The following is a 27,209-nucleotide window of genomic DNA, read 5'->3' on the forward strand; positions in this document are numbered from 1 at the left end:
ACTTCCCACCCACACCCAAGCTGAGCTATCCACAGAGAAAAAAATGTATAGTGAGATAGTACATAATGATTGTAAGCTACGTAGGCTATGTAAAGCAGCGGTGCGCTAGTAGTGTACGACGACGTCTGGTTGAGATATCTGGAGCCGGACCCTCCGATGGAGAACGATAGCGAGTCTACAGTGGTGCAAAGGGACGTTGAGTGTTGGTCCTGTATGTCTAACAAGGCGCGCGGCCCCGTGTAGTAAAGCTTGACTTCCTTCCAGTAATGCAGCAAAGCAGCTCACCCCCTCTAATTATGAAGCAGTCCACCCCAAGCGCGCGGGAGTCCCTTCCTTGAGTCGGTGTTCCTCCGACTATTACTTCCTTCCAAGAACATGAGATATTCCTCGGCAGCGTCATTGAGGTCAACAGCGTGATCAGCAGGCCGTGGCACAGGGGAGGCGTTAACTACGTCGCGTACGGACCTGTCGCTCCGCATTGTGCCGCTCTTCGGGAACGTCGACGACGATGGCGTAGGCGGTGGGGCCAGGTGTCTTCGCAGGCTGCGGATCGAGTGTTGTCGTTTGGGCGGCACAAGCATCTTGGCCAGGTTCAGCTCGCCCTCATCCTCGCTCGACACGACAGATCCAGAGCTTAGATGATCCTCGCCGCCTTCTTCGTCCTCAAGTGCGCGCAAAGGATCGCTCTGAGTATCTGTACGAGCCAGGCTCGGTACAGATACGCGATCTCCACCTGCACGCTTGCCCTGTTTCCGCCCGCGTCGAGGAGGGCACGGATCCGGAACCTCCAGCGAAGGTGCCTTCCTGTGCGCCGTCGAGACGTTGCGTCTGCTGTTGTTCCGCGCAAGAGAGTTGCTCCTGCTAGCAGGCGCACTTCTGCACAGAACCTGCGTCTCGCTAATGCTAGCGGTGCTCACGCTGCGCTTCGATAGCACCAGGTAAGACGGCGGACCCTGCGGCGGCGGAGGCAATAGCTCGTTCTCCTTGCCCTTGTGCGGACCGCCGACATATCCCGCGCCACCAAACATCACCGCTCGCGCAACAGTTTGCAGCCACGTCTGTGGTAGCGGAGGTTGCTCGGAGTGCGACGTCTGCATCGGCGGCAGAGCCTGTGGTCTTACCACCGGCGGCGTGGACCTCGGACGCTGCATATGCGGCGCGGATAATTGTCGCGGGTGCCCTGACACATTACGTGCTGGGAGTGGCTGGTGCGCGAACTTCTCCTGCTGGCGCCGGAGCGACGCGATGGACGCGCTATGCCGCACGTCCCGCGGGAGCGGGCGATGCAGCGGCGCCATGGGGTTCGGCGGGAGCGGCGGCTTGTGCGCAATGCGCTGCTGCTTCGGCGGCCTGGGCGTGCGCGTCGGAGTGCGCGTCAGGCTCTCGACGGACGAATTCAGCGGAGACGTCGAGTACATGGGCGAGTTGCGCTGCTGCTGCCGGTTCGCCAGCGGCGACGTGCGCGTCGGCGTGAAGGGGCGCGGCGGGGGTGTAGGCGTGGGTGTCGCGCCATCGAGGTTGGGGCTCGACGGCCGGCTGTTCGCCGTCGAGCCTGGGATGAGGCCAGAAAAGAAGTTGACAACGGAGCCAACCCTGTCCTGTCTGAGGGGAACCGGCCGCTTAGGCTCGGGCGACTCGTGCTTGACGCGCTCAGACTCGGGCGTGAACACGCGCGTTTCCTTGTACCCCGCCTCGCGCAGGAGATCCTCCAGGCGCTCGTACGTTTGCGACGTGCCCCGTCGGTGCAGCGGCACGCGCCCCAGGTTGTCCGGATAGCGCGTAGCGCGGGCGCGCGCATTGCGCACCGGCGTCCGCGGCGGCGGGGATGTGGAGGAATTTGTAGAGATTGAGGACTGAGTGAGTGATGGCGATATCTCAGAGGAGGCGGACGACCGTGACATGGCGGACTGGACAGCTGGTCAGCTCGCCACTGCCGAGCAGGACGGCACGACGACGCACCTGGTAGTCCGCGGAATAGTTCTCTGCGCGGTTGGAATACATCGCAGCGTCCGCTGAGCTCCTCGTCACGTTCGCGTCGGGCGTCTTCTGGGCGTGTCCGCGTTGCAATTACAGTAATCGAGATTGGTCCTCGACACAATTAGGTGCATAGAATATTCGGGAGTGTAAGGCGAGTGCTGGAGATCCTAGGTCGATGCTGCGCAGACCGTGTTCATTCTCCAGTCGAGATGTCGAGGAGGGGTCGAGGAAAAGTGATGGTTTGCGGGCGTTTGCCGTGGGGATTTTTCCATAAGCGTAAATTGCTTCCGCCCACATGTCATACGCGCGTTTTCCTCCGCAGCCTTGGTTCGTACTTTGAAGAGCGATGGGGAGAGTCCTCTGTGAGTCCTTGACGGAAGAGAGATTGCTGGAGATTGGACGTCAAGTGAGCTGTGCCAGGAAGAAAGCAGGCTCGGCACAAGGCTACTGCGCGTGGCTGGCTCACGTGAGGCCATTCAGTCTGCACCCACAAATGGCGGCTGCGCGGTTGAGGAAATAGTGAAGGAGAAAACTACATGGGGTGTATTTGGTGGGGAAAAACGCAGGCCACAAAGGACGGACATCAGTGCTCTTCTGAAAGAAGGTATCGGTGATTCACCTGGAGACGCGCTCAAGACAACTTGACCGTTATTTGCTCTTCAGACGAGGAGAGCGTAAAGGTCATTGCGGAGCGATCGATATACAAAGGAGAATACAGTGCAAACCTAGTGAGGGGAAAAGCCAAGTGCTGAGCGCATCTAGCGCGGCGCTCACCAAGTCGGGTGCGTCGAACCGCCGCGCGAATGTGGCAACTTTGGGCGGATCTCTCGTGGGTAACGACAATGTGGGCATACTGTCAATGGCCTTGTTCAGACTCCAGGCATCCCGTGCACTGTGCCGTGGGGTTAACGCGAGCACAAAGAACGTCATGTTCAACTACACTCCAGACGTCAAGGTCAAATCATTCTTCAGCAAGTCCACCCTTGCATTATTACCTCGCGTCCTGATTGCAGCACCTTCCACACGACAGTGACCCTTCGCGATGGGCAAGTGACTGCATAACAAGCTGCGACGTTCCGTGCGATACGATGTGGCCAGCGCCCACAAAGCAAGCACTGACCACAAGACTCCAGCGCATACTCCAGTAGCCCAGCGCAAAATAATAGCCAATCAATGCAAACGGTGATGAGGACGACGATAACAGTATGCAACGGACGGGGGGAACGGTCGACAACAAATGCGGTACGGGGGGAGCGATGCGGCAATATAATACGTAAAGGTCCAACGTGGGCCTCCCGCTGGATCCTGCTCTCCAGCGGCCCATCTCGATCGAATAACACTAGGCAAAGGGGGGAGAGAAGCGACAGACGGGAAAAGGCATAAGGTGCGTCATGCGGCAGACGGCGATGATGTTTGTATGAGGGGGAAGCGATGAAAAGACGTAGTAGCGCAGAACGAAGAAACGGGAATTATGCATAAGTAATGGTTGCGTTAAGTAGAGGTTCCATTCGTGGAGAGGGAGGTAGCGAGCTTTTCTGTTATGTAGGCGACGGCGGAGGTGTTAAGGAGAAGACCCTCATGTCCAGAGAGGGTGTAAGTACCGCAATATACAACGAGAATTGAAGCGTTTCGAGAGCAGCATGCGACGAGCGATGTGCAAAACAGCGGTGAACAGCCAGCGCATCCCCAGGATGACGGCCGTGATTACAGTAGAAGAGCGAGGTTTTTTCGTGAGATCGTTCCGCCGAGCGAGAGGTCCATGACGTTCGTACGATGCATGAGTTTAGCGATATTCTGAAAGACGGTTTGCGACAGCGGCGACAAGCTCGGAATCGATACCGAGCTCCTTGGCGAGGTCTCCGTAGGATCGGTGAGGGGCGGGAGTATGAGTAGGCGACTCGCGCGGCGTAGACATAGAAGGCGGCTCGAAGACAACAGCCTCAGACGCGGGTGACATTGGCGAAGGGGTCTCGACCTGAACTTGTTCGCGCTTGACGCTCGCGATCACCTCGCCAATCTTGTTGCGCTGTTGGGTGGTGAAAGCTGGCGAAATGTTAGTTCTTGATCCCCTGCACAAACCAACGAGGCATACCTTGACAGCCCACAGCTGTGCGCATGACGTCAAGAACCAGCTCCTTGCTATAGGCGGCGCCAGCAGCGTTGTCCTGTGAGGCGCGTTCATGTAGCACACGGATAGCAGTGAGCGAAATGTCTAGTAACGCCATCAGCAATTGTTTGCGCCCATATACATTAGTAATTCACCGTAAAGCGCATCCCGAAGCCCCGTTGGCCAGAAGACACGACTATCCACGTCCGAGGGGAACTTGCTGAGGATGCCGGCTAGCGAGTAGAAGGGCAGGCAAGGCACTTTGAGGAAGGGCGACTACAAACACATCAGCCTGACACCGAATACATAGCAAAACTGTCCTGACCTCAGGAGACTTGATCAGGTTCATAAGGCTAGCGACCTCGTGTTGCGTCATCAAGCCCGTCTCCAGCGCCCGAATGACAGCCTCGTTGTCCAGCCCGGCGAGGGAAGGGCGCGAACCATCGAAACCACCTTGCCAGGAAGGGAATAACTATATCGACAATCAGAGCCGCGCCAGTAGAATAAACGCTCAACTCACCGCCCTCATCAGCTCCTCTTGGCCGCTCCGCGTAACGGTGACCCCACGAGCGCGCTTGCCAGAGCCAAGTACGGAGCTGCGCTCGTACCTGCCATGCGCGTTGCGCACGCCCGTGTCGTACGCCGCCTCGCCGCGCAGGACAGCACGCGCAATGTCCTCCGTCTGCAGCTCAACAAACGCGTGGCTCATCGTCTTGCCCTTGCGATCCAGCAATACATGCGCACGGACGACCGGCTGCTGCAGCCAAGCACTGATCGCAGGAGGGGTGATGTCCCAGGGAACATTATCGATCCTCAGGACCACATTCTCCTGCTTCTTGCGGACGCGAGGCGGGCTGCTGGTGGTGGCCTCGAGCGACAAGCCCATCTCGAAGGCGCTCTCAAGACCTGTGTATCCGCTGGCGACGCTGCCAGGCGAAGAGAACAGAGGATCGAAGAAGCTCTTGCCCTTGGTGTGATTCTCCTCCTTGCGAGGCTTGCTATCGTTGCGCGGTGGAGTGACCAATTTGAAGTCCGCGACAGGCTTCTTGCAAACCGCGCACTCCATGTCCTTCTCACCAACGATGTTGAGGGCGCTGGTAAGGCACGCCGAGCAAAGAGGATGATTGCACGGCGATAAGACGGCGAGCGTGGATGTGTTAGAGCGCGAGCACACGGAGCAGGAGGTCGGCTTGGACGGCTTGGACTTGACCATGGGAGGCGGTGTCGACGTGAGGGGCGGGGTATCAGAGTACTGTGGCGCTGGGATGTTGATTGCGTAGGAAGGTTGTGGCGCATAGGTGACCGGGGGCTGATAGGGTATCTCGGAAGTGTTGTAGTAGGGGTCGTGGATCGCAAAGCCTGCCTGAGCCTGCCCGGGGTACTGCGGAGGATACTGCATCTCATTGACCTCTGCAATGCTTCCCAAAGACTGGCCAAAGGGGTCGGACAGGCGTGCTGGCGCAAAAGGGTTGCTGTCCATTGACAGATGCGGGAAGACCGGCTCATACCCGCTGTTGTAACGGTCGCGGTACCGCGCTTGAGCGCTGGCATTGTAGGGTTGCTGTTGCTCTTGGTCGTACTCGTGCTCGTGTTCATGCTCATTGATGTCGAAGAGGCTGAATGAAGAGGTGTCCATAGCGTACGAGTTTTCGGGGGACCGGATCTAGAGTGCATCAATATAGAACATCGGGAGTGAGATGGTAGCCTACAATGCCAAACGGCTCGCGCCTGCGATCCGCAGCCGGGTCCGTGAGACTGCCCTTGATGCGGAGCTGGCGAGCCACGTCGGGATTGCGAGGAGGTGTGGACGTGAGGGACAACGAGGCGGGGTTGATTTCTTGACCTAATCTACGTCTAACGACAGGGGATGATGGCGGGACGCGGCCAACCGGGGTCATGTTGACAGGGACCGGGGCGAATGACTGTGCCCTTGGGCGCATGCGACGCTGGTTGGACAGGAAGGGAGGAGGAAGGAGTACTGCAGAAGCGGTCAGCATGCAATTCGATGCGCATATATGCGGGTCCTGACCTTCGTCTTGCACGTACTCGCTGTGGCTCATATCTGACATTGACCTATCGCTGTCTAGACACTTCATCAGTGACTGATAAGGCGCATATATGCACATCTTCTCACCCTCATCGTCACCGAATGAAGACATATCGCCCGACATGTCCACCAGACGGCCTCCTTCGACTCGGATGCCATTCTGGCAGGCACGGTTGCGCCAGTTCTCCGCGATATCTGCCAGGCTCATGTCCTTGGCGGCATTTCTCTCGATCTCTGGCGAGTTCAAACTGAAGTTGCCATACGATGTGACGCTGCCCGGCGTCGCTAAACCTGAGCTAGCCGAGGATGTGGCAGACGCGAAGGAGCGCAGGCTGAGTGGGGTATACGGGGAGGACGGCGTGTTCGGGATACGGTATTGCTGGAGGCGAGAGTGCGAAAGGGACTGCGTCTGGCGATGGCGCGGAACACGTTGCGGGGTCGTAGGCGCTGCGACTCGAACGGACTTGGTGGAGCGCGTCGCCTCGGGCGATGGCGGGAGACGTGCGGGGGTCGAAGGAACGGAGTAGGAGGCCGGTGCCTGGGTGGACATGGAGTTCGTCGTTGTCGTCGCCGTCGTCGTCGATGATGATGCGCGTCTTGAGGTTGCCACGGATGACGATGGTCGAGAGCAAAACGGAAGTTTTCGATTCCGTCCCACGTTGAGCTCAACGTGACAGCAATCACTGCGTGTTGTCACCAGATCACGGGAACGCGCGCGTATGTGACATAACGTGAACGCGCCAAAGTCACGCGGCGGCTTCCCGAAAAAACCAAGACACAGCGAAGCGCACAAGACCGTTTAGCTCCCCACGGTCTCTTGAACTTGAACTTGTCGCACAGATGCCAGGGGGATACCGTCTCGAGTACGCACCGTCTGCCAGGGCCGCCTGCAAGGGTAAGCTGAACTGCGGTGGCTATCTCAGTTGAACTGACGCGTGTTCACAGGCCCGAAGCCATGCAAGGGTAAGCGCGATGTTCGAGTCGAGTCTCGCGGGAAGCTCATAGCATGTAGGCACCAAGATCTTGAAGGGGGAACTGCGCCTCGGCAGCGTCGTGGACTTCAGGGGGAACACATCCTTGTGCGTGCTGTGGCCGAGCACGCGTCTCATTGCTGATCTCGCGCAGTGCGTGGCGCCACTGGGGATGCACAACCAACAAGGTGCTAGAAAACATTAAGGAGCAGTTTCCGGACCCCTCCGAGATCGATGGCTACGACGAACTTCAAGATGCGGATAAGGACCGCATAACGACGGCGTACGAGGCTGGCCACGTCGCCGAGGAAGATATCCCCGAGAGCGCGCAAAAGGGTGCTGAAGATGAAGAAGACGAGAAGCCCAAGAAGAAGGCACCCGCAAAGAAGAAGGCCAAGGAGGCTGACGAGGGTGGCGATGAGGAGGCGGAGGAGAAACCCAAGCGCAAGCGGGCGACCAAGGCTCAGGTGGCTACCCTCGTCATAACCCTCACTATCTGACACTCACACGATGCCCGCAGAAAGCTGAAGAGGCCGGAGAAGAGGCTGAGGAAAAGCCGAAGCGTGGCAGGGGCCGTCCTAAGGTCTGTCGGCCCGTTACATACGACGGTCCTTATCCTGACTTTGCTTCAGAAGGCTGCCGCAGAAGACGATGAAGAGGAAGAAAAACCCAAGAAAGCCCCTGCTAAGAAGGCCGCACCCAAGAAGCGCGCCTCCAAGAAGGTCAGTGTACACTGCAATCTCTTGATCCTTGGGGCTCACCTGCGCAGGCCGCTGAATCCGACTCTGGTGGTGAGGACTTCACCAATGCTATCAACGACGTCTCCGCGGGCGAAGACTCAGAGCCGGAGGAAGAGGCCCCTAAGCCCAAGGCGAAGAAGGCCGCAGCAAAGAAGGCAGAAGCCACCGACGACGAGGCTGCCGAGGAGGCTCCCAAGGCGAAGGGCAGGCCCAAGAAGGCTGCCGCCGCTCCGAAGGAGCCCGCCAAGCCGAGGGCGAAGCGGGCGACGAAGAAGGTATGTCTCTGCAGGGCACATCTGATCTTTAGCGTGCTCAATTGTATGTAGCAGGTAGAGGAAGAGGCTGCTGGATCGGCCGACGAGGAGGCGGAGCCCGTGAAGGCGAAGCCCGCTTCTAAGAAGCGTGCTACCAAGAAGAAGGTACGTGCTCTCATGTATGTCACTTGTGCTTCACCGAACAGTGCTCCGCAGGATGAGGACGCCGACGAGAGTGCCGCAGAGCCCAAGGCCAAGCCAGCATCAAGGAAGCGGACGACCAAGAAGGTCGGTACATCGTCCCGTCATATCTCTTTCGTCGCTTATGTCATTACCAGGTCCAGGAAGAGGAGGGTGACGCCGAGATGGCAGAGGCTGAGCCCGCGGAGGAGAACGGTCGCAAACGCAAGGTAACGTTCTTTCCTCAAGTACTGCACCTCACCGTCTTACAGGCGTCCAGAAGGTCGCCACGAAGGCCGCTGCGCCGTCTAAGAAGCCGCGCTCATCCGCTCGCTCCAAGAAGGAGGCGCCCAAGGAGGCCTCCGACGACGAGGAGTAATCGTGTTCGGGGTTTCCTTTGTGACCGTCATCGGCTTGCTTGCTTCAGCCATGTGTATCGGATCCCTGCGTATCCTCCCTTGCTCTTCCTTTGCCCTTTTCATCGATATAGACAAACCATGCTACGGTCAAGTAACGACAATGTAACGTCCACTTTGCTCTGTGTTCTGCTTTATGTATCGTGCTCTCTCGCCTGCTACAAATACAAGTTCATGAAATCCTTCCATCCTTGTGCCATCCCAAGATCTGACGACCGTCCTGGGATTCAGCCCGCCGGCTAGGCCTCGTCACCCTGCACCACCTTCCTCAAGCCGCGCATCTTATCCAAGATCGTGTCGTCGTCCAAGTAGCAGCCCTTGAGCCATCGATTCGTGTCCCCCTCCTTCCCTTCTCCCTCGATATCCTCGAATGCCGTGCGCGAATGCAGCACCCGCCGGTTATCGAACAACACCGCATCACCCTCCTTCAGCAAATACTCGTATCTGTTCTCCCCTTCCCCAAGCATATCCGCAAACCTCTTCATCGCATCGTAGAAGCCTACGGGCGTGTCGAGCAGCAGCGGTGCTTGGAAGGGCGGCGAGTAGTTGACATGCTTGAGCCGCTTGCCGACCTGCGTGAGCTCGAAGGTGGGCCGCTCGCAGTGCATGTGGTGCCCGTCATTAATGTAGTGGAAGGGGACGAGGGTTGATGCGAGAAGCTCGTAGGCGCTGGGAAATCTGTGGCGGAGGTCGTCCGCGGCCTTGAAGGAGTCGACGAAGATAGAGCTGCCGCCTGTGACACGATTGCGAAGGCAGTGGAGGATCTGGTATTGGGGCGGGTGCTGATGATATCTGTGGGCGGGTTAGGAGGTGGGGGAAGGGGAGACTTGGGCAGGCGTACAGAAGGTCCATGTGTAGGCCGAGGTCGAGGTTGGTGTAAGCGATGTTGCGACTCTCCTTGATGTTGCGCACGTTCCAGACGTGGCCGTAGAACGTATAGCGGATGCGTCCGAAGGCAGCAGCAAGGGAGCGCAACTCGCACGTCTCGTCGCCTGTCTTGGCAATGGGTACGCCCGTGCTAGATCCACATATCAGGTCAGTCGATGCACAATCACCAGGCTCCCGATATGGATGAATGACGCTCACACAAAGACGAGTCCGTATCTCAGCAGTTGCACGATGGCATCCAGCTGCCCTTGTGGCTCCTTCAGGGAATCATAGGGGACGAATAAGTTGTCCGTCTTCTTGATAGATGCTGCGTTCCAGAGCTCAGAGGAGATATCACCGTGGAATTTCTGCAGGTTCGACGGGGAGGAATGCCGCCTCAGAAACTCTGGAGTGAACGCCGATTCATGCCCATCTTCCCAGCGGATATGCAGCGCCTCGGGCGTAATCTGTATCCCATCCTGGGCCGGCTTGATATCGACGGGTATGTCTGATGAGCGGTGTAGCTTCTGCAGAGTCGATGGGTGGATATTCGTAGGGGATTGACACGAGTCGCGAAGCCAGGCGTAAGGGAAAGTAGTGCGAAGTTTCTTGAGGTAGATTCCCGCTGAAACTGCATTGTAGCTGGTGAAGGACCTCGTTTGTACGCCTGAACGCGAGGAAGAGAGGATTCTTGTCAAAGCTCGAGACGTCGACTGTCCGAGAGCCAGCATCATGTCTCTGTTGCAAGTGCTGGCAGGAAACAAGAGTAGTTGAACTTCGTCGCAATCAACGACCACGATAACACTGGGTCACTTGAGTACCAGTCCATGCTTTGGGGGCCCGTTCTTCGAAGGCAGGGACTCCTTCGTACGTGTAGGGGTGGAGTCAGAAGCATGAGATGTATTGCAAGACGATTAGTTGTAGCATTCACCACTATCTAGACTATCATCATTGCCCAGAAGCATAGAGTTGCTAGCGAAAGTGAAGCCATTCGATCTTCGACACCGTAATGGCCACTCGTGCGTGGGATGCACACGAGCGAAGATAAGGTAGTGTCGGGTGAAGAGGTCGGGCGATCGTTCATCGCGAGGCGCGCTTACTTTTCAGAGGATCCTCGCGGTCGAGCGTGTGCATTGCAATGCAGGTGTACATGTCATGATACAGTGTGCTGTCATAGACAAATAAATCAGGTTCTGGCAGCGGCGGCCTTCGCGTCCTCAGCTGCGGCGACCGCGGGGTTGACCTTCTTGCCGTCCTTCCAGCGGACACGCGGGGGAGGAGCACGGTTGCGGCGGCCCTCGCGAGAGCGGACACGGACGACTGGCGGTAATCAGATATACATCGAAGAGGGAGATCGGCGAACGCACCATGGGAGTGGATGGCGCAGGAAACGCAGTAAGCAATTTTGATGTACAGCTTGGGGATCGCGTATTCTGTTATCGCAGACCGATCAGTTTGCGTCGTAGGCGGAAGAAGAGAGCAAGACGCACCAGGGTACACGGAAGCATCGCTGATATCACGGATGGCGGCGCTCTCCACCATGTTGCGGACGGTGAAGCGCTTGATCGCCTTGTCCTTCGCGACGCAGCGCGAGCAGTTCGAGCAACGCACGAACGTTACATGGCCACGGCCACTCTTGTTACGGCCGCCATTTCTTCTCTTCTTGGTCTGGGGGGACGTATCAGCACCGTCCGTTGGGTGTCATCCGGGCTCCCGAGGCGCAATCCAGCAGAATACGGGGCTCAGGTGTCGTCCCGCGCGTCGACAACGCTACGTTGGGCCATCCAGAGGGCGTGCAAGCATAGTTCTGCTCACCATTTTGGTCGGAAGGACGGAGGACTTGCTGGTGTCGACGGACGCTGGCCTTGGGATAGCTCCCAAATTGCCCAGCGTGACTTCACGCTGTCACAGCACGTGGTAATGGTGGCGAACCGGATTTTGCCGGGTTACCTCTGTTGTTCACCATCTCGATGCACCTCTTTCATCGCTGACTCTCTCCTCTGAGGACTCTTATGCTCTATCGACGCGGCACAATTGAGGGACTCTGGAATGATGTGTGGCTCTGCACACAACTACCGGCGCAAATCCTCCGGATGTGGGACTTCCTCAGAACTTCGTCTGACGGTCGCTGGGATGCCTACTCGGCACGCTCTAACAACGGGCTACTATGAATTGCATGGAACCATAGTGACAGCTTCGTGCGCATGGACCTCAGGAGCTGGCGCTGGCGCAAACATAGCGACGAATACACGGCGATTAGTTTCGCAGGTCATCGCTGCCGCCGCTGATACTTTGCTGCTTGTCCCGTCGAGGATTCGGTCCAGGCCAATTTGGTTGGTAACTGGCTGCTCATATCACTCCAGATGCGTGGTCAGTCGTTTTCAATGTTTCTTCAGACATGCGTTCCCCTCGGCGCTTATCCTCGGTCTCGCAGCGTCTTTCCCTTGAAACACGAGCGTACCCGAAGTTCGGACGCTCCATTGTCCCAGTCATTCAGTCCCACATGCGCAGGAGCAACGTCAACAGAGTCGTGAATCCAGCGCCGACTGCCGAATGCCCGTGTCAAGAACCTGCGACATGGGGATGGGCGCGTGCGTCGGAGAGCGTGGCTCACGCGTGAGGGGCGCGTGCGACGGATCGCCAGAGCGCATCACGGACCCCCGGCATCATGGCTTCCGTTGTTCGCTGACCTCAAACCGCCGTTTGGTCTCGATTCGGAGTACGGAGACGGGTTTGCTCTGTGGATTGGCGCATCAGAGTGCACCAAAAACCGTTGCCTTGTGCCTACAGGTCATCCAGATTCTCGACGACCCTGTAGTGGACAGGAAAGAGGCGGCGTTCTCGACTCCCCGTTCTTCCTGTTCTTCCAAATCACGGCCATTTCGCGAACAATTCTACCGTGAGTTGAACCCAGGAATGGACTTGATTACTGTACGGTCCAGGATATCCTCGACCAATTATTTCCTCTTGCATATCTCGCCTGAAATGGAAGGCGCCCCTCAGTGGCTATAGCCGTCTTTCGACGCTTCCCGCTCTTCCTATGGACGGAAGCGCGGCCATCCGGTGAGTGCGAACTGTGTGTATTCGCTGAGCCCTTACTCCAGATCCTTACTAAGTAGGACATTAGACAACGAACAGCCCCTTCGTGGAATGGTGGTGGCGATGGTTTGCAGCCCGAGCGCAAAGCTGATTCACGGCGCCTAAGTATACTTGCCGTGTACTGCCGCTGACACACAGGTCCTAGATGCTCCGGAGGGTGTGCTGCTGGAGTTGTTGCGGTCGGCGGCCTAAGGCCCGATGTGTAGCACGTTCTCCGTCGTGCTACGGTAGCGTCGTCGAAATCTCAGTCCAATCAGTCTCCTGGTAACCGTCTGATCAGTTCCAAAACTGCGCGCTGTAGGCGGATGTGCCGCCCCGAGGTCGTCGAGGCCGTCCTCGACGGCAGGTTTGGCATACCCATCGCTAGCAAATGTGTGTGAGCCCACTGTCCTGACCGTCGGCATACCTAATCTGGAACAATGGCTTCGAGCAAGGAATGATGGAGAACAACAAGATCTGATAGCTGGAGTGTCGGCCGCATATCATTCAGGTCCAGCACAGCTCTTTTTAGAGTGTGACCGGTGACTACGTCACAGTTGAACTCGAATCGTGCGTGTGAACTCTTGCCTCTTGCCATCAGCGCCGGTCGACTTTGTCGCGATGAGTCTGCCGTACTCTGCTCAGGCCACATACCGCCGCTGGATTGCAATCCGTAGCGCCTGGGCGCTTATTTCACGGATACCATCCTTCGAATATGTTCTGCGTGGACCAAGGCTGTGCGGAATAATAACCTGTGGCACAGTTTGGCAGGGCGCTCGTGGCTGATCCGGCGCGGGCGCGTGTCTGAGCTCGACGGATCGGTTTGCCGGCTCTCAGCCTCTTGTTGTGAGCAACCACGTCTCCCAGCGCATGTGTCCGCGCAGCTTCGGCGGGCCCGCCAGTGCGGATGGCGGTAAACCGCGTGCGCGGCAATTCGACAATTTCCGGCCGTTTCGGTGAGGATCTTCGATATGGAGTATTGTACTCATCCTGTTTGTATCAGGATGAGCGCAAATTCGTGGCCCAGTGGGTACCTCGGAACCCTAGATTTTCTAACTTCGAAGTGCACTTCTACCTCATCTCGCGCGACGCGTGCCGGTACAGGGGTATGCGTGCCCCTTTGGCGGTGGCGCGCATTGCGTATATATACGCGCCCCTCGACGCGTTTTCCTCTCCAGCACCTGCCTGCTTCCTTCCGCCTCTCCATCACATACCCGCACCGGCCTCGTCCGCGGCACCTCATCTGTAGCCTTACGATCCCTAATCTCCTTCACGATCATCCACATGAACCCCTACGCACAGGCAGGCTGGTACAACCCGGCTAACCCTCACTCTGTTAACGACCGCCCATGGACACCGAATGCGCCCGCGCAGCCGTCGATCTTCGGCGCGCTTCCGTTCGCCCAGCCTGGCAGTCCGCAACAATTCCACTCTTTCACCTTCACAACACTACGGCCCAACATCCTCAACTCGACCGTGCTTGGTCCGCGCGACAAGATGTACATCGCTGTCGTGACGGACCAGCCCAAGCCTGGATTCACGCTCCTGCATCTTGCAGACGGCAAGGCGTTCGGCGTCATCCAGTGGGGGCAGCGCACCATCGTTGAGGTCCGTGACATTGTGCGCAAGCAGTTCGCCGGCGACTTCCTGAAGTTGACCGGCGACGGGACGTGAGTTGTTTGCTATCTATTCGAAGGCGATCTCTCATTACTAGCAGGTCTCGCTTCATGGAAGCCCGTGGTAAGACATACACTTGGGTTCCCAAGGGCGAGTTTCTATGTGTAAGCATCTCTTACTAGTCTGTATAGCGCGCCTACTGACAGGCGCCTCGCAGCTTTACACCTATGGGCATTCTACCCCCGAGCTCATGGCGCGCGTCTCGAGGGGTCGCGGCATCGTCACGCTCGAAATGTCCACCAGGGCCCTTCAAGTCGGCTTGATGGAGGTCGCCACACTGGCTACTGTTCTGATGCTATCAGGCCGCCCGCTCAACTAAGCCTCACTCTCACTTCGATCCATTTCCACCATCACACCCGCACGTAACTTATTCTCGCTCGCATTCGCTCACACTGTATCACTAGCTTTCGTTCTCGGGCTCATATCCCACACTATTGTATCGATCTTCGCCTTCCATCCCACTGTTTTCATACTACTTATTTGCTGCTTCGTTTGCTCACCTGTGTATTGTTAGCCGTCTCCGCGAGCTTGTATCCTTAACTTACCCTCTAGACTAGATCACTTCTATTTATCTGCTTGGAATCTATGGCTATGCTTCCCGCTCAGCTCGCCCGACTATGGTAGCATCCTCCTGATGCAAAGGCACCGTCGTGTGCTCCGATAAGGAGGTGTGTATCTTGGCATTCACGTGCGCTCTCATCCTCATCTTGCCTTCAACCACCACCATGGTCAACTGTTGTCCCGGGAATGACCTTCAACGCTCTGGCCAGTCCCTCCACGAAGACTTCGACCTCGAAATCATCGAGTCTTCACAACCTCTCCCTCTCGACCCCTCCCTCTCCACCGACCGACTGGACGAAATCACCGCGTTCCTGGAGTCGCAGACCGATGCGCTTCGCGAGCTGAACTGGAAGATTCACGATAGCCCAGAGCTCGCGTACCATGAGTTCTTCGCGCACGAGACGCTGACGAACTTTATGGAAGAAAGAGGGTGGGCAGTAACGCGTAAGGCGTACGGTATCGAGACTGCGTTTGTTGCGGCGTATGATAGCGGGATGAAGGGGCCTGTCGTGTCCTTCAATGCGGAGTATGGTGAGTATATACTCGTTTTCTATCTTCTCATTCCCTGCAAATAAGCAGGGTCATGCTGGCGCTGCGTCTGATGAGTTTACGCTCAACACCGTCTCGCAGATTGCCTGAAGGACATCGGCCATGCCTGCGGACACAATCTTATCGCAACCGCCTCCGTTGCTGCTGCGCTCGCTACCGCGGAATGTATGCAACGCCACAGCTTGGCTGGCAAGGTCGTTCTGTACGGTACGCCAGCCGAGGAAGGTGGAGGAGGTAAGATACGTCTCTTGAATGCTGGCGCGTACAAGGACCACGGGGTTGACGTGTCGTTGATGGCGCATCCTGGTCAGTATTCATTTGTCTTGCGTTCAATTGAAAGGTATTGACGACTGACAAATCTGCTTTAGGTATCGTCAGACCGTCTGCGCTGGTGCGAACGGCGGCATACCAGCAGCTGACGGTGGAATACTTTGGCAAGGAGGCGCATGCAGGTCAGTGTTGCCATATTACTCGCTCGATTTCCCACTCAACATATACCCTCGCAGCGGCAAGTCCATGGGAAGGCGTACGCCCCGTCTCAGCCATCCTGATAGCCTCAGCTCATCATAACACCTCGGCAGATCAACGCCTTAGACGGGCTCATCACGGGTTACAACGCTATGTCGGCACTACGACAACAGACTATGCCAAAGGATGTCATTGGCGTGAATATCACCTACGGAGGACTTGCACCCAACATCATACATGCATACGCTGCTGCCGGTGTTGTCGTGCGGTCGGAGGACCGGTACCGTCTTGTAGAGCTCGAGAGAGTGAGTCCGAGCGAGCGCCATCTGCTTCCGTACTGATATCACCATCCCAGCGAGTACGTGGATGCTTGGAGGCCGGCGCAGCAGGTTCAGGCGCGGAGCTGAAGATCACGACTGGGGGATCCTACCTCGATCATACACCAAACAGATCACTGGGTCGCTTCTACCGACATTACTTCAACCGTCTAGGACCGAAGGAACCGATACCCCCGCCTGAGGTCGACTGGCTCACCGGGTTCACTAGCGCGTCGACGGACCAGGGCAACATCAGCTACTCCATGCCGTCTCTGCACGCGGGCTTCTACATCGAGTCTGACGCGGGGCCGCATACGCCTAAGTTTGCCGAGGCAGCGCGGACACAGCAGGCGCACGACTCGGCGCTGATGACGGGGAAGGCACTTGCTGCGACGGCGGTTGAGGTGCTGTCGCGGAAAGGGTTGTTGAAGGAAGTTAAGGAGGAGTGGGAGAAGAATGTTGGATCACGCCTGAAGGGTCAATGAATTTGGTGAGTATCAGACGCGAAAGTTATGTGAGGGGTAGCTTACGTTCTTCCAGACCACTGTCGGGTTTCATGAAGTACAGTTGGGCCTTAGCTTACCGTATACGCGTTCGAGTTTTTAGGCATGTGACGGCGTCGATTTTCGGCCCTTGCCGCAAGACAACAGTAGGACTCAACCCGAACTTCCATCTCGCTGAGGACATGATGCTTTCCGCTCAAATCGTTTCTTCCCTTCTAGAAGAATATCTTGGTCTAATAATGGAGTATATACGGCTCATCTACGTGCAGGTTGTATACGACTTTCAAGTGCACGACTCGCACAAGCGGCCTAACGGTTTGCTAGGGACACTAGGCTTGGGCTCCTCACCCCAATCTCCGTCATCACCGACTGCATCTGGATGGAAGACTCTTGCGCGCCTAGCTTGCGCCCCTTGCTGTCACGCATGCTATCCTACGCGCTCCTCTGCCGTCAACAATAGCCCTCCTTTCAGCGGATCACGCAAGTGGCTGCACCTCCTGAGAGGAGCCCTCGCGCGTTCCGTACGTATATAAGGTGTAAGATGACATCCACTCCTCCCAGCTCGCGCCCGGCACCCTCAAGAGGGCAAGAAAATCCACATTCCCGGAGCCCATCGCCTATCCCACCACACCTGCTAGCCCGCCCAGATGCACATCCTACGCACGCTCCCTTTGCTTTTTGCTACGCTCAGTGGCGCAGCGCCTGGTATAGGGCCGCGCGATGGGGATGCGGACCATCTCACGCCGCCGGGCCCCTACGCGTCGACCGATCCCAATGCGCCGCTCTGGTCGCCCGATGATCCTAACGCGGATCCCCAGCCCGTGCGCGGGGATCTGGGCGCGTCGCCCATCCTTGGGCCGACGAACAAGCCGCTGGAGCTACAAAACCCGGACCTGCTGGCACCGCCATCGACAGATGTGGGAGATGTGCCGAATCTGAAGTGGCCGTTCTCCCTGAGCCATAACCGGCTGACGAACGGCGGCTGGGCAAGGCAGCAGACGGGTGAGTAGCTGGCTTTCACTTAAACATTGAGATGCTGACGCCACGCAGCGAAGCAGATGCCCGTGGCGACGGACTTGGCAGGTGTGAATATGCACCTGGAGGCTGGCGCTATCCGGTAGGAGCCTCATACGACGCACTATGACGCTGGCTCATGGCACTGTTAGTGAGATGCACTGGCATACTGCCGCGGAGTGGGCATACATCCTCAAAGCGCGTCGGCCTTCCATCTCATGCGCCTGCTGCGGCTGACGTCCTCGCAGGGCTCGCTGCGGATTAGCGTTGTGACTCCCGAGGGGCACGTCTACCTCGGCGACGTGAACGAAGGGGATCTCTGGTACGTCCGAGTCACGTCCTTCATGTGCACGCACATTCACCTTGCGTCTAGGTACTTCCCTCCAGGCATCCCGCACTCCATTCAAGCGAAGGCCATCCCCGAAGATGGCTCCGAGTTCCTCCTCGTCTTCGACGATGGCAACTTCAACGAGGATGAAACCTTCCTGCTCACGAACTGGCTGGCCCACGTCCCGACCGAGGTGCTGGCGAAGAACTTCAACATGCGCGGTAATGAGGGGGCTTTCAACAGCATACCGGCTCATGAGCTATATATCTTCCCTGGCGTCGCGGTCAGTTTCTTGTTGTTTACTCGCTGCAATGTGTCCGAACTTGCGAGCGGTGCTGACTGGGCCCTCTCGCCAGCCACCGGAAGACCCTGAAGACGACATGGTCGTGCCGAACGATACGGAGCTGCCTTACACATTTAAGCTGTCTGAGGTCCCGGCGGAGCAGAAGCAGGGCGGCAGCGTTAAGATTGTGGATTCGAATACGTTCAAGATCTCGACCGCCATCTCTGCCGCGGTTGTTGAGGTGGAGGTCGGCGGCTTGAGGGAGCTTCACGTACGTTCTTCTCTTGAACTTGCTTCGGTCTTGGTTGACCTGATTGCTTTTGCAGTGGCACCCGACTGAGCCGGAATGGACGTTCTTCCTCGAGGGCGAAGGCCGTATGACCGTCTTCACGTCGAGCGCGTCCAACACCTTCAACTACCAGGGAGGCGACGTGGCTTATATCCCACCCTCTTTCGGTGAGCAAAGATGATGGCTAATCCAACGCTGTTCCACTGACTTGTGACTGCAGGTCACTACGTTGAGAACACTGGCAGCACCACGCTGAAGTTCTTGGAGATCTTCAAGTCGGGTGAGTGGTTCTTGTAATCACCTTTTATCTTGCTCAATGAGCTTCCCAGATGTGTTCGAGGATATTTCCCTGTCGCAATGGCTGGCACTGACGCCGCCAGAGCTTGTCAAGGCCCATCTCGGCTTCACTGACGAGATCATTTCGCACTTGGACAAGGTCAAGCAAGAAGTGATTTAGATACCCTTTGGTGTATGGTACCACGTAGAGCTATACCATGGCGTTGTTGAGCATTTCGGTGGGAGCCTGTTCTCGAGCGTTCTGGTAAAGGTGGGGGTCCAACCTCGCGCCAAGTCGCACGCATGATGCGCAGACGCCACAAAATCGGAACGCTCTCGACTTGTCGAAATTTTTGGAATTCGTGTCTCTTCAGAACTCCATTCAGTTCCCACCACGACCACCAAAATGTCTGCAGTCCGTGCTCTCCGTCAGCTCTCCGGCTCGTCCCTGCGCCTTGCGCGCGTCTCGGTCGTGTCGCGCGCTGCGCCAATTGTTGCGCGTTCGGCGCTTGGCGCGGTGACCCCGGCTGCCCGCGCATTCTCCATGACGGCGCGGAGGTTCGGGTCGGGTACCAGTGCGTTTTCTTGGGTCTCAGGGAATAGAATGTGAATGCTAAGGGTGTCCCTCAGCTGACGTTGCGGTGTCGCAGAAGCTGCAGGAGGAGCTGCAGTACGAGGAGGAGGTCGCGGCGCAAGAGGCCGAGGAGGGTGAGCCCACCTTCCTCAAGGACTTCAAGGAGGCCGGCAACTGGAAGGTGCGTCTCCCTACTTCCCTCATTCTTTCCAACTTACTCATTCCCCACCCCCAGATCGTCGAGGACTCCGGCAAGGAGGAGGTCACCCTGACACGCCAGTTCGGCAACGAGACCATCAACCTCGTCTTCTCCGCGTCCGACGTGCAGTCTATGGAGGCCGAGGAGCCCGCGCTCGAGGAGGAGGGCCAGGAGGACGAGGAGCCGAGCTCGCCGCACTCGTACCCGATCCGCGTGTCGATGACGCTGACGAAGCAGGCCGCGCCGGGCACGCTCTCCGTGGACATGGTCTGCCAGGACGGGCACTTCGTCGTCGACAACATCGCGTTCTACCGCGACTCGAAGCTCGGGTCGGAGCTGACCGCGGAGGCGGACTGGGCGCGCCGCGCGCTGTACATCGGCCCGCAGTTCGACTCGCTGGATATCGGGCTGCAGGAGGAGTTCGAGAAGTTCCTGCAGGAGCGGGGGGTGAACGAGGCGTTGGCGCTGTTCATTCCCGAGTACGCGGAGTACAAGGAGCAGAAGGTGCGTTCTGTTTGCTGGCCTCCATGCTCGCTATGCTAACGTTCGATGTAGGAGTACGTTCGCTGGTTGAAGGATGTCAAGAACTTCGTCGACGCATAATTGTTCTCCTACTCACGCTATCCCTACTGTACTCACGCTGTATAATGCCTAACCTCCACTCTACGTCACGAATATATGCTCCAGGTCGCACATACTATCGTCCTTGTCCGAATCCCCTCACCCTGAGTGCCCACAGCAATCCTCGCCTAATTTAAGCCCATGCAACGTGCAATCCATCGCGAAGGTGCTTGAAAGGACTGAAGTCCATACATTCTAACATTTGGTTGGCTAACGATATGCAATCGTATTCATGTTACAGTCGTCAAAGCTAGTAGACGGGCGACAGGAAAATGTATCGTATCCGTCTCCATCGTCCGTCCTTGGGTCACTATGCATTACACTAATTGTTCAGTCCGTATGAGAGGGAAAGAGAAGGCAGGACGGTCCGAAACCATCGCAGAGTGGCCCGAGACCATCGTGGGTGCTGGTCGGGAGACGCGGCAAACAAACTCCACTCGAGAAGGTATGCGCGTTTACTCGGTCGTCACCGACTTGGCCCTGTAAGCGACGTCGTCAACAATCCTTCCCTTCCGCCCACAAAGCAAACCACCACTCACAAGTTCCTCGGGAAATCAACATCGTACCCAGCCTGCACCGCGAGGTGGTACGACAGCAGCTGCAGCGGGATGATGTTCAGCAGGCCCTGCAGACAGTCCACCGTCTTCGGCACGCGCACGGTCTTCGCCGCCTTCGGGATGTCCTGGTCGCCCTCGTTGCAGATGACGATCGGCTGCGCCTTGCGCGCGGTAATCTGCTGGAACGCGTTCATCACCTTCGGGTAGAGCGAGTCCTGCGTCATGATGATGATAACCGGCATGTTCTCGTCGATGAGCGCGAGCGGGCCGTGCTTGAGCTCGCCGGCGAGGATGCCCTCGGAGTGCATGTAGGAGATCTCCTTGATTTTGAGCGCGCCCTCCAGGCAGGTGGCGTACCTGGAGCGGTGTTAGAGCGGTAGACGAGAAACAACCAAGTCAGACTTACTGATAACCACGACCCATGAGCAAGAGCGACTTGTTGCCAGAGACGGTTGACGCGAGCTGCTGGAGCTCGCTGTCCTGCCCGAGCACCTGCTTGATCTGCGCAGGCAACGCGTGCAGGCCCTCGATGATCTGGTTGCGGCGCTCCGTAAGCGACAAGCGGTCCTCCGACAGTTGAATAGCCATCATGATGAGCGCAATGTACTGCGAGGTGTATGCCTGGGAGCGAGGTCAGACGATGCGGTCCTCAGGGAACCCTCGAATTGCGCACCTTCGTGGAAGCAACACCAATTTCGGGACCAGCGTTGATGTGAACACCACAGTGGGTTTCGCGAGAGATGGTGGAACCGACGGTGTTGACGACACCGATGCAAAGGGCTCCGCGCTCCAAGCAGTACCGCAAGGCGAGGATGGTGTCGGCAGTCTCGCCGGACTGGGAGAGGAACACGCAGGTGTCGTCACGGAAGATGGGCGTCTTGCGATCCAAGAAGTCGGACGCGAGCTCGACACTGATTGGGATCTCGGTCAACTCCTCGAAGATTTGGCGTGTCGCAATGCAGGAGTGGTAGGAGGTACCGCAGGCGATGAACACCATGCGACGGCAGCGGCGCATGATGGGGAGGTACGCGCGCAGGCCACCGAGCGTGATGTTGTTCGAGTCGAAGTTGACGCGACCACGCATGGTGTTGACGACAGACTCAGGCTGCTCGTAGATCTCCTTCTGCATGAAGTGGTTGAACTTGCCCTTCATGATGGCGGCAATCTCGATCTCGAGGGTCTCGATGCTGCGCGTCGCCGGGGTCGGCTCGCCGCCCTCCTCCTTGCGGCGGAGGCGGTGGATGTGAAGCTCGCCATCAGCGATGTGCGCAATGTCGTCGTCCTCAAGGTAGAGGACACGCTTGGTGTGCTCGACGATGGCAGCGGCGTCGGATGCGACGAAGAACTCGATAGGTTGGGGGAGACCGTCATCGGACATGAACGCGCGAGACTGGGTGCGGAGAACCTTGGGGTTGGCAGAGGGAGGGGCGAGGAGACCAGCAGGGGAGTTCGGGTGGACTACGCGTCGCGTTAGCTTGATTGTGTAGATCAAAGAAGTACTGGCACTCACGGCCCTCCATGCGGGTGTCCTTGCTGTCCTGACCCGCGAACTCGACATCGACGAAGTCGACCTTGAGCTTGCGATCGGTCTTGACACCGACGAGCAGGGGCGAACCTCGACGCGCGGTAACGATCTCGTTCGGGTAGTGCTTGGACTTGAAGACGAACGCGAAGGAACCCTCAAGCTCCTTCAGGACCGTCTTGACGAGCTCAGTAAAGGTAATGCGCTTGTCGGGCTGGGAGTCGTAGACGTATTTCGTGAGGATGGCGACCGCCTCGGTATCGGTGTCGCTCTCGAACTTGTATCCGCGCTTGGAGAGGACCATGCGGATTTCATTGTAGTTGGTAACGATGCCGTTGTGGACGATGCAGAACTCGGCCGTAGGATCGGACTTGAGGGGATGGCAGTTGACCTCCGACGGAACGCCGTGCGTCGCCCAGCGAGTGTGCGCGATCGAGACCTGGGAGTCGAACGTCTTGTTGACATCAATGTCGGAGGCAGCGATCTTCTGGCGCAGGCCGGCGACCTTGCCTACGTGCTTGAAGAAGACGACCTCGCCGGGCTTGTCGCCGTCGATGCCCAGACCAGCCGAGTCATAACCGCGATATTCCTGGCGCGCCAGGCCCTGGCACAGAATCTCGAGTACTTCCTGACGCTTCTGTAGCGATCGTCAGAACACGTCAATTGGCGACATCTCGATTCATGAGGGGAAGCGCGCTCGGGAGCCATCTCCGCGCGTCTAGCTGCTTCCTGGCGCGCATACAGCGACATCCGGCGCACAATCTGCGTGCAGGCGTGCTCCCTGCGATCCGTACTGGGTAAGGTCGGCTCACCTTCTCCTTCAAAAAGTTGCAGTATGCGAAGATTCCACACATGACGCCTATCTAGATGGATGGACACTGCAGGGCTGCAGAATCAGCATTGTGGTGGTCACGCGTCGCAGCTCGCTGGCACTCACGACGGGGAGAAGGACGGCGACGACGGGGACGAAGATGAAGGAACGAGGAGGAAGGAAATGGAGAAGGACAAGACGCGTCGCGACTGTGCATATAAGGACTTCCCGAACAAACAAACAAACATGATTGCGTACCGCCACTCGCTCGGTCACTACGGCCTCGGCCTGTGCCTGGCGACCCTCTCCTCCCGCTGCATGCGAGCGCATCGCCCCAGCACAGACTCCAACACCACAACACGCGCCAGCATTACCTCCCCGACGTCGCGCGCGGCTCCTAAATCCTTACGTCTGCGGGGAAAACCCACCGCGAAGGGGTCGTTATCGAGTCAACACCGAGCCCCCTGCGCGTCTGCATCTGTCTCCCGAGTCTTCTCGAATTCCATCCGGGCTATCTACTTCCATCAGAAAGCATCGACGCTCAGCATTCGCTGCTATGTTGCCTCCGACCGCTGTGAACTGTCCAGTGCATCACCGTTTCACGGCGTTCATCGTCTCCTCGGGCTCGGACTGTATGAATCAGACCTGCGCCACCACGTCGGGGACGAGGCTGAGCGCGTCAACGGTACGTCCATCCCATGCTATACGTCTCTCGTCACACCAGAGGAGGCGTCTGCGTCTTCCGACTTGAGGTCGTGGCGTCGCCCGTCAAGTCCCGCTGCTCTCGTGCCTCTAAAATGCATGCCCGCGCGCACCCTTGAGGCACGGCGCGACCTCTGAACATCTTTGAAACAGCCGCCTCCGTTTCTGTCCTTTCAATCTCAGCGACCATCGGTACAAACGACAGTTATGAGACTTTGCTTCCGGCAGGTCCTACTTGTTCCGATTACAGCTGACCTGGCTATTGTTTCTCAGTCTTCTACGAAGTCTTGTATGCATTCATCCGCTCGGACATCCTCGTCACTTCTCTCCGCCGAGGTCGTTTCGACGCGGTTCCGCACAGCATCATCCCGAAATCGCAAGGATGCGAAGTCCGAACAGGTCCAAGCGCGTTTTCAGCAGGACGTTTGACACCCTGGCCATCTATGGCACCAAGCCGTATGCACTTCTTGCACTTCTCGCTATATGTAAGTGCTTGGGAGCTCCTCGGCCTCCTTGTGAGGAGGTACTACAATTACTGTACGAGGACGAGAACTGGGAAGTAACCAGGATCGGATCGACTGAACTTCGCTCGGCACTTTGAGTCCTGATTCTCCTTCCTAGACTCCATCACGATGAACTCATAAACCACTTCATGCATTAGACGTGCATATATACCCTCGATAGCCCATTAGTTTACATATGCCCCCCAATACAGTCCTTGATTGTACTTTGTATGCGTATGCAAAGTCCATAACCGCTTTTTACATCGCCTATGCGATTACTTGCAGAAGGTGATGGCGAGGTTGACCTAGAGAGGATGTGAGCATCATAGTTCTCATTGCGAAGCAGGAAGATGGGAGGAGGGGGACGGGAGGAGAGAGAGTGCGAACACCGCTCCAGTGATAGCAAAAAAGAGAGGGCAACAAAACTCACGTTGTCCGACGTGCACTGGCGCTGTGCGCCGTAGTCGTCCGTCTTGTGGAACGCACCCGCGCAGTTGGCCGACGTGCAGTCGTTGCCAACGCCGTCGCAGCCGTTGTAGTACCCGAAGCCGGTGGGGACGGAGAACGTATGGCTGGGGAGGCTGCGTTAGCCAGCGTATTCCATGCGAAGGGGACGAAGGCAAGGAGCCAACACTCACGGAGGAATCAGCGTCACGTCAGCGCTGGACACGCCGCCGTTCACGAGCGTGAACTCGACCATGGAGCAGTTCTCGCCGTTGGCACCGCAGTTGCCGGTCTGGAGGAAGCTGGCGAACATGGAATTAGCACAATGGCGAGCCATTCGAAGGACATGAGACTAACGCAATGACAGCGGACGCGGGGCCGTTGAAGGTGTGATCGCCAGAGGAGATCTGCTGGAAGTTCTGGTAGATGACGGGCTAGGGAGAAATGATCAGCAGCCTGAACCCTCGCCGTTGCACGGAGTGAAGCTACTCACAGTACCGTACCCACAGGCGTTGTCGAAGTGGATGGTGTGCGTCTCCGCGGCAGCGAGAGCAGCAGCGCCGAGAGCAAAGAGGGCCTGGACGAAGAACATCGTGAGGATATGAGGAAGTACTGGCTGTAAGACGCTGTGCTGGCGACTAAAAGCTGGTGAGGAAATCGTGCCCTGTCGCGCTCCCTTTTATACCCTTCCTCCCCGGTCCGCGGATCTCAGCTTGACTGTCAGTCCTTACCCTGACCACCCCTACCTTGTCCATCCAGCCGCTAGCGCGTACCTGGGCACCTATGACCGCACACCCAAAATGCGCTCAAACGTACGCCAACAACTACGGCCGCGGGTCTCGGTGCGCAGATCCTCGCGCGCGGTGCGGCGAGGTACCGACGCGGGTGAATGGGCTTCATTGACTTTGGGGAGGGATCAGAACGCGAGTCTGGATTTATTGACCTCGAGTCGGAGCGGGCGCGCGGCGCGATCGCCCTGTTTGCTTTCTTACAGGGCGAGGGAGGCGGCGAGGGCGAGATGGTTAACGAGGATAGGAAAGGCGGCGAGCGAGCTCCGAAGGCCTCAAAAAAGGGCTGTCGGGTGGTGGAGTGGAGAGGATGTTGTAGGGAAGACGTACATGGATAGTTGGGATCATGCTAGGCTTCCCGAGTCGATCGGCGGTTGCTGGTCTCCCGGCGTCCCCTCCTGCCCATCGAAGTTGACTGAGAGGTCGCCCGGTACCAAGTAGATCATGACTATCAGTATAGCTCGCTGCCATCTTCCAGAATAGCCCTTGAACAGCCTGCAATATATTTCTGAGCGTAAGACCAGGTTACGGGCGCAGGAGGTGATTAGCATCGTTCGCTCTCGATGCGCGCCTTGTCCCTAAAAATAGATTTTTATAGGACCTGCGACAGTGTTGGGGATTGCTAGCAGGCAAAAAGCAGGTCCAGTGACCGGTGCTGTACGTTTGCACCGGACGCTAACCGTGGAGGTTCGGGATGAGAGCAAGTTCCACTTTGCGCTTGTTTGGCGTGCGAACGGAACAATCGGACCGCGCACGCGGGCGGCAGTTGCCGCAATTCTGTACCTTGGTCCCATCCGTACACGTCTCCGAACTTGTTGACAATGACTTCCATCCTTCGCTTCTCAATAACCGTGTGTAGCGACCCTGTCGAGACTTGGGCAAAGACCTGCCTGTTCATCGAGACTGAACGCCTATCTTTGCTTCGTGAAGGCTACTGGAATCCAGATGACTGGCCGTGCAATTATGACCCCACGCAGGAAGGTCGCCAGCTCACACCGGGAATCCAGACTCGCCGACAAGCTTCACAAGCTGCTCGTTCTGATAGACTGCCGCTAAACTTTGCTACCGCGCCAAGGTGACCCAACAATAGGGAAGATAAGCCGCAGGCTTGACGACGCAGATCGCTCTCCCCTACAACATCGTACGCTGCAGGCTAAATGTTTCCTATAACACGGAGGCTGGATCGGCCCATCGCTTTTGAGGTGCTCGAGGAAAGGGTGAGCTATCTGTACCCTCGCCCTCGCTTACCAGGTCTGGCCAGCGAAGATCTGCTTCGCTCTCGTTACGAGAAGCGTGGGAAGCAGCACGACGGTCGCCACGCCCCTCGTTGAGCTATCTTGCGTGCGAGAGAAGCGCGGACTCCCTGAAGCTGGGCAGGGCGACCACGTTCTAGGACCGCGGGGAGGGGGATTCCTCGCAGCCCAGCCGCCTTCGTCGTCGGCAACCGAACTTCCTCATCACGGGGAGGTCACGCGGTGGGAAAAGCGACGAGGGGTTGACGTCGCTGCGCACCACGGAGTTGCCACCAAATGTCCGCTCAGCCTATCGACCTGGCCAGCTGAGGGTGCTTCTGACTGGGGGTCTCA

The 27,209-nt window shown here is 57.6% G+C and overlaps 15 protein-coding genes across 15 annotated transcripts; 8 read left to right on the top strand and 7 right to left on the bottom strand.

Annotated features, from left to right (window-relative positions):
• Nucleotides 1-290: 290 nt before the first annotated feature.
• Nucleotides 291-2,001, bottom strand: SCHCODRAFT_02512368 (uncharacterized protein; the record flags this gene model as incomplete). Its single annotated transcript, XM_003028482.2, has 2 exons — nucleotides 291-1,907; nucleotides 1,960-2,001. 2 exons carry the CDS (start codon nucleotides 1,999-2,001, stop codon nucleotides 291-293), a joined length of 1,659 nt encoding a protein of 552 aa, XP_003028528.1.
• A 1,529-nt stretch (nucleotides 2,002-3,530) lies between these two features.
• On the bottom strand, nucleotides 3,531-6,758 carry SCHCODRAFT_01334259 (uncharacterized protein). Its single transcript, XM_003028481.2, has 8 exons — nucleotides 6,219-6,758; nucleotides 6,114-6,167; nucleotides 5,794-6,062; nucleotides 4,605-5,747; nucleotides 4,410-4,556; nucleotides 4,240-4,360; nucleotides 4,070-4,189; nucleotides 3,531-4,020 (listed from the first exon to the last, which is right to left on the bottom strand). The coding sequence occupies exons 1-8, from the start codon at nucleotides 6,679-6,681 to the stop codon at nucleotides 3,761-3,763; spliced, it is 2,577 nt and encodes an 858-aa protein (XP_003028527.1). The 5' UTR covers nucleotides 6,682-6,758; the 3' UTR covers nucleotides 3,531-3,760.
• A 213-nt stretch (nucleotides 6,759-6,971) lies between these two features.
• Nucleotides 6,972-7,602, top strand: SCHCODRAFT_02512312 (zf-PARP-domain-containing protein; the record flags this gene model as incomplete). The annotated part of the gene is made up of 3 exons (XM_003028801.2): nucleotides 6,972-7,053; nucleotides 7,144-7,210; nucleotides 7,257-7,602. 3 exons carry the CDS (start codon nucleotides 6,972-6,974, stop codon nucleotides 7,600-7,602), a joined length of 495 nt encoding a protein of 164 aa, XP_003028847.2.
• Nucleotides 7,533-8,411, bottom strand: SCHCODRAFT_02063949 (uncharacterized protein). The gene has a single exon (XM_050341659.1). The coding sequence runs from the start codon at nucleotides 8,273-8,275 to the stop codon at nucleotides 7,826-7,828; it is 450 nt and encodes a 149-aa protein (XP_050198641.1). The 5' UTR covers nucleotides 8,276-8,411; the 3' UTR covers nucleotides 7,533-7,825.
• SCHCODRAFT_02064003 (uncharacterized protein) lies at nucleotides 8,320-9,063 on the top strand. The gene is made up of 3 exons (XM_050341660.1): nucleotides 8,320-8,384; nucleotides 8,435-8,506; nucleotides 8,549-9,063. Exons 2-3 carry the CDS (start codon nucleotides 8,462-8,464, stop codon nucleotides 8,933-8,935), a joined length of 432 nt encoding a protein of 143 aa, XP_050198642.1. The 5' UTR covers nucleotides 8,320-8,384; nucleotides 8,435-8,461; the 3' UTR covers nucleotides 8,936-9,063.
• SCHCODRAFT_02671376 (Clavaminate synthase-like protein) lies at nucleotides 8,932-10,293 on the bottom strand (the record flags this gene model as incomplete). Its single annotated transcript, XM_003028480.2, has 3 exons — nucleotides 8,932-9,484; nucleotides 9,534-9,710; nucleotides 9,779-10,293. 3 exons carry the CDS (start codon nucleotides 10,291-10,293, stop codon nucleotides 8,932-8,934), a joined length of 1,245 nt encoding a protein of 414 aa, XP_003028526.1.
• A 46-nt stretch (nucleotides 10,294-10,339) lies between these two features.
• On the bottom strand, nucleotides 10,340-11,525 carry SCHCODRAFT_02637870 (40S ribosomal protein S26; the record flags this gene model as incomplete). The annotated part of the gene is made up of 4 exons (XM_050345994.1): nucleotides 10,340-10,879; nucleotides 10,927-10,992; nucleotides 11,050-11,227; nucleotides 11,523-11,525. The coding sequence occupies 4 exons, from the start codon at nucleotides 11,523-11,525 to the stop codon at nucleotides 10,746-10,748; spliced, it is 381 nt and encodes a 126-aa protein (XP_050198643.1). The 3' UTR covers nucleotides 10,340-10,745.
• A 396-nt stretch (nucleotides 11,526-11,921) lies between these two features.
• Nucleotides 11,922-12,709, top strand: SCHCODRAFT_02064048 (uncharacterized protein). The gene has a single exon (XM_050341661.1). The coding sequence runs from the start codon at nucleotides 12,113-12,115 to the stop codon at nucleotides 12,569-12,571; it is 459 nt and encodes a 152-aa protein (XP_050198644.1). The 5' UTR covers nucleotides 11,922-12,112; the 3' UTR covers nucleotides 12,572-12,709.
• An 821-nt stretch (nucleotides 12,710-13,530) lies between these two features.
• On the top strand, nucleotides 13,531-14,862 carry SCHCODRAFT_02637878 (uncharacterized protein). Its single transcript, XM_003028800.2, has 3 exons — nucleotides 13,531-14,307; nucleotides 14,355-14,418; nucleotides 14,472-14,862. Exons 1-3 carry the CDS (start codon nucleotides 13,922-13,924, stop codon nucleotides 14,631-14,633), a joined length of 612 nt encoding a protein of 203 aa, XP_003028846.1. The 5' UTR covers nucleotides 13,531-13,921; the 3' UTR covers nucleotides 14,634-14,862.
• Nucleotides 14,863-15,003: 141 nt separating this feature from the next.
• SCHCODRAFT_02552190 (uncharacterized protein) lies at nucleotides 15,004-16,909 on the top strand. Its single transcript, XM_003028799.2, has 7 exons — nucleotides 15,004-15,406; nucleotides 15,506-15,730; nucleotides 15,793-15,876; nucleotides 15,931-15,950; nucleotides 16,006-16,197; nucleotides 16,248-16,699; nucleotides 16,750-16,909. The coding sequence occupies exons 1-6, from the start codon at nucleotides 15,040-15,042 to the stop codon at nucleotides 16,692-16,694; spliced, it is 1,335 nt and encodes a 444-aa protein (XP_003028845.1). The 5' UTR covers nucleotides 15,004-15,039; the 3' UTR covers nucleotides 16,695-16,699; nucleotides 16,750-16,909.
• A 6-nt stretch (nucleotides 16,910-16,915) lies between these two features.
• On the top strand, nucleotides 16,916-19,135 carry SCHCODRAFT_02751877 (Bicupin, oxalate decarboxylase/oxidase). The gene is made up of 10 exons (XM_050347254.1): nucleotides 16,916-16,981; nucleotides 17,037-17,714; nucleotides 17,763-17,829; nucleotides 17,879-17,924; nucleotides 17,975-18,048; nucleotides 18,100-18,337; nucleotides 18,411-18,608; nucleotides 18,664-18,793; nucleotides 18,847-18,906; nucleotides 18,956-19,135. The coding sequence occupies exons 2-10, from the start codon at nucleotides 17,360-17,362 to the stop codon at nucleotides 19,081-19,083; spliced, it is 1,296 nt and encodes a 431-aa protein (XP_050198645.1). The 5' UTR covers nucleotides 16,916-16,981; nucleotides 17,037-17,359; the 3' UTR covers nucleotides 19,084-19,135.
• A 136-nt stretch (nucleotides 19,136-19,271) lies between these two features.
• SCHCODRAFT_02637883 (mitochondrial glycoprotein) lies at nucleotides 19,272-20,511 on the top strand. Its single transcript, XM_003028797.2, has 4 exons — nucleotides 19,272-19,477; nucleotides 19,533-19,657; nucleotides 19,712-20,179; nucleotides 20,231-20,511. The coding sequence occupies exons 1-4, from the start codon at nucleotides 19,309-19,311 to the stop codon at nucleotides 20,276-20,278; spliced, it is 810 nt and encodes a 269-aa protein (XP_003028843.1). The 5' UTR covers nucleotides 19,272-19,308; the 3' UTR covers nucleotides 20,279-20,511.
• SCHCODRAFT_02637886 (isomerising glucosamine-fructose-6-phosphate aminotransferase) lies at nucleotides 20,434-23,611 on the bottom strand. The gene is made up of 7 exons (XM_003028478.2): nucleotides 23,313-23,611; nucleotides 23,188-23,261; nucleotides 22,364-23,012; nucleotides 21,527-22,311; nucleotides 21,260-21,474; nucleotides 20,836-21,210; nucleotides 20,434-20,776 (listed from the first exon to the last, which is right to left on the bottom strand). The coding sequence occupies exons 2-7, from the start codon at nucleotides 23,227-23,229 to the stop codon at nucleotides 20,752-20,754; spliced, it is 2,091 nt and encodes a 696-aa protein (XP_003028524.1). The 5' UTR covers nucleotides 23,230-23,261; nucleotides 23,313-23,611; the 3' UTR covers nucleotides 20,434-20,751.
• SCHCODRAFT_02064200 (uncharacterized protein) lies at nucleotides 23,029-24,516 on the top strand. The gene is made up of 2 exons (XM_050341662.1): nucleotides 23,029-23,871; nucleotides 24,162-24,516. Exons 1-2 carry the CDS (start codon nucleotides 23,247-23,249, stop codon nucleotides 24,449-24,451), a joined length of 915 nt encoding a protein of 304 aa, XP_050198646.1. The 5' UTR covers nucleotides 23,029-23,246; the 3' UTR covers nucleotides 24,452-24,516.
• SCHCODRAFT_01215940 (uncharacterized protein) lies at nucleotides 24,509-25,532 on the bottom strand. Its single transcript, XM_003028477.2, has 5 exons — nucleotides 25,329-25,532; nucleotides 25,193-25,269; nucleotides 25,030-25,137; nucleotides 24,822-24,963; nucleotides 24,509-24,696 (listed from the first exon to the last, which is right to left on the bottom strand). Exons 1-5 carry the CDS (start codon nucleotides 25,425-25,427, stop codon nucleotides 24,667-24,669), a joined length of 456 nt encoding a protein of 151 aa, XP_003028523.1. The 5' UTR covers nucleotides 25,428-25,532; the 3' UTR covers nucleotides 24,509-24,666.
• Between the last annotated feature and the right edge of the window lie 1,677 nt (nucleotides 25,533-27,209).

Source organism: Schizophyllum commune (assembly GCF_000143185.2).
Source record: "Schizophyllum commune H4-8 unplaced genomic scaffold SCHCOscaffold_10, whole genome shotgun sequence".
Taxonomy (NCBI): Eukaryota; Fungi; Basidiomycota; class Agaricomycetes; order Agaricales; family Schizophyllaceae; genus Schizophyllum; species Schizophyllum commune.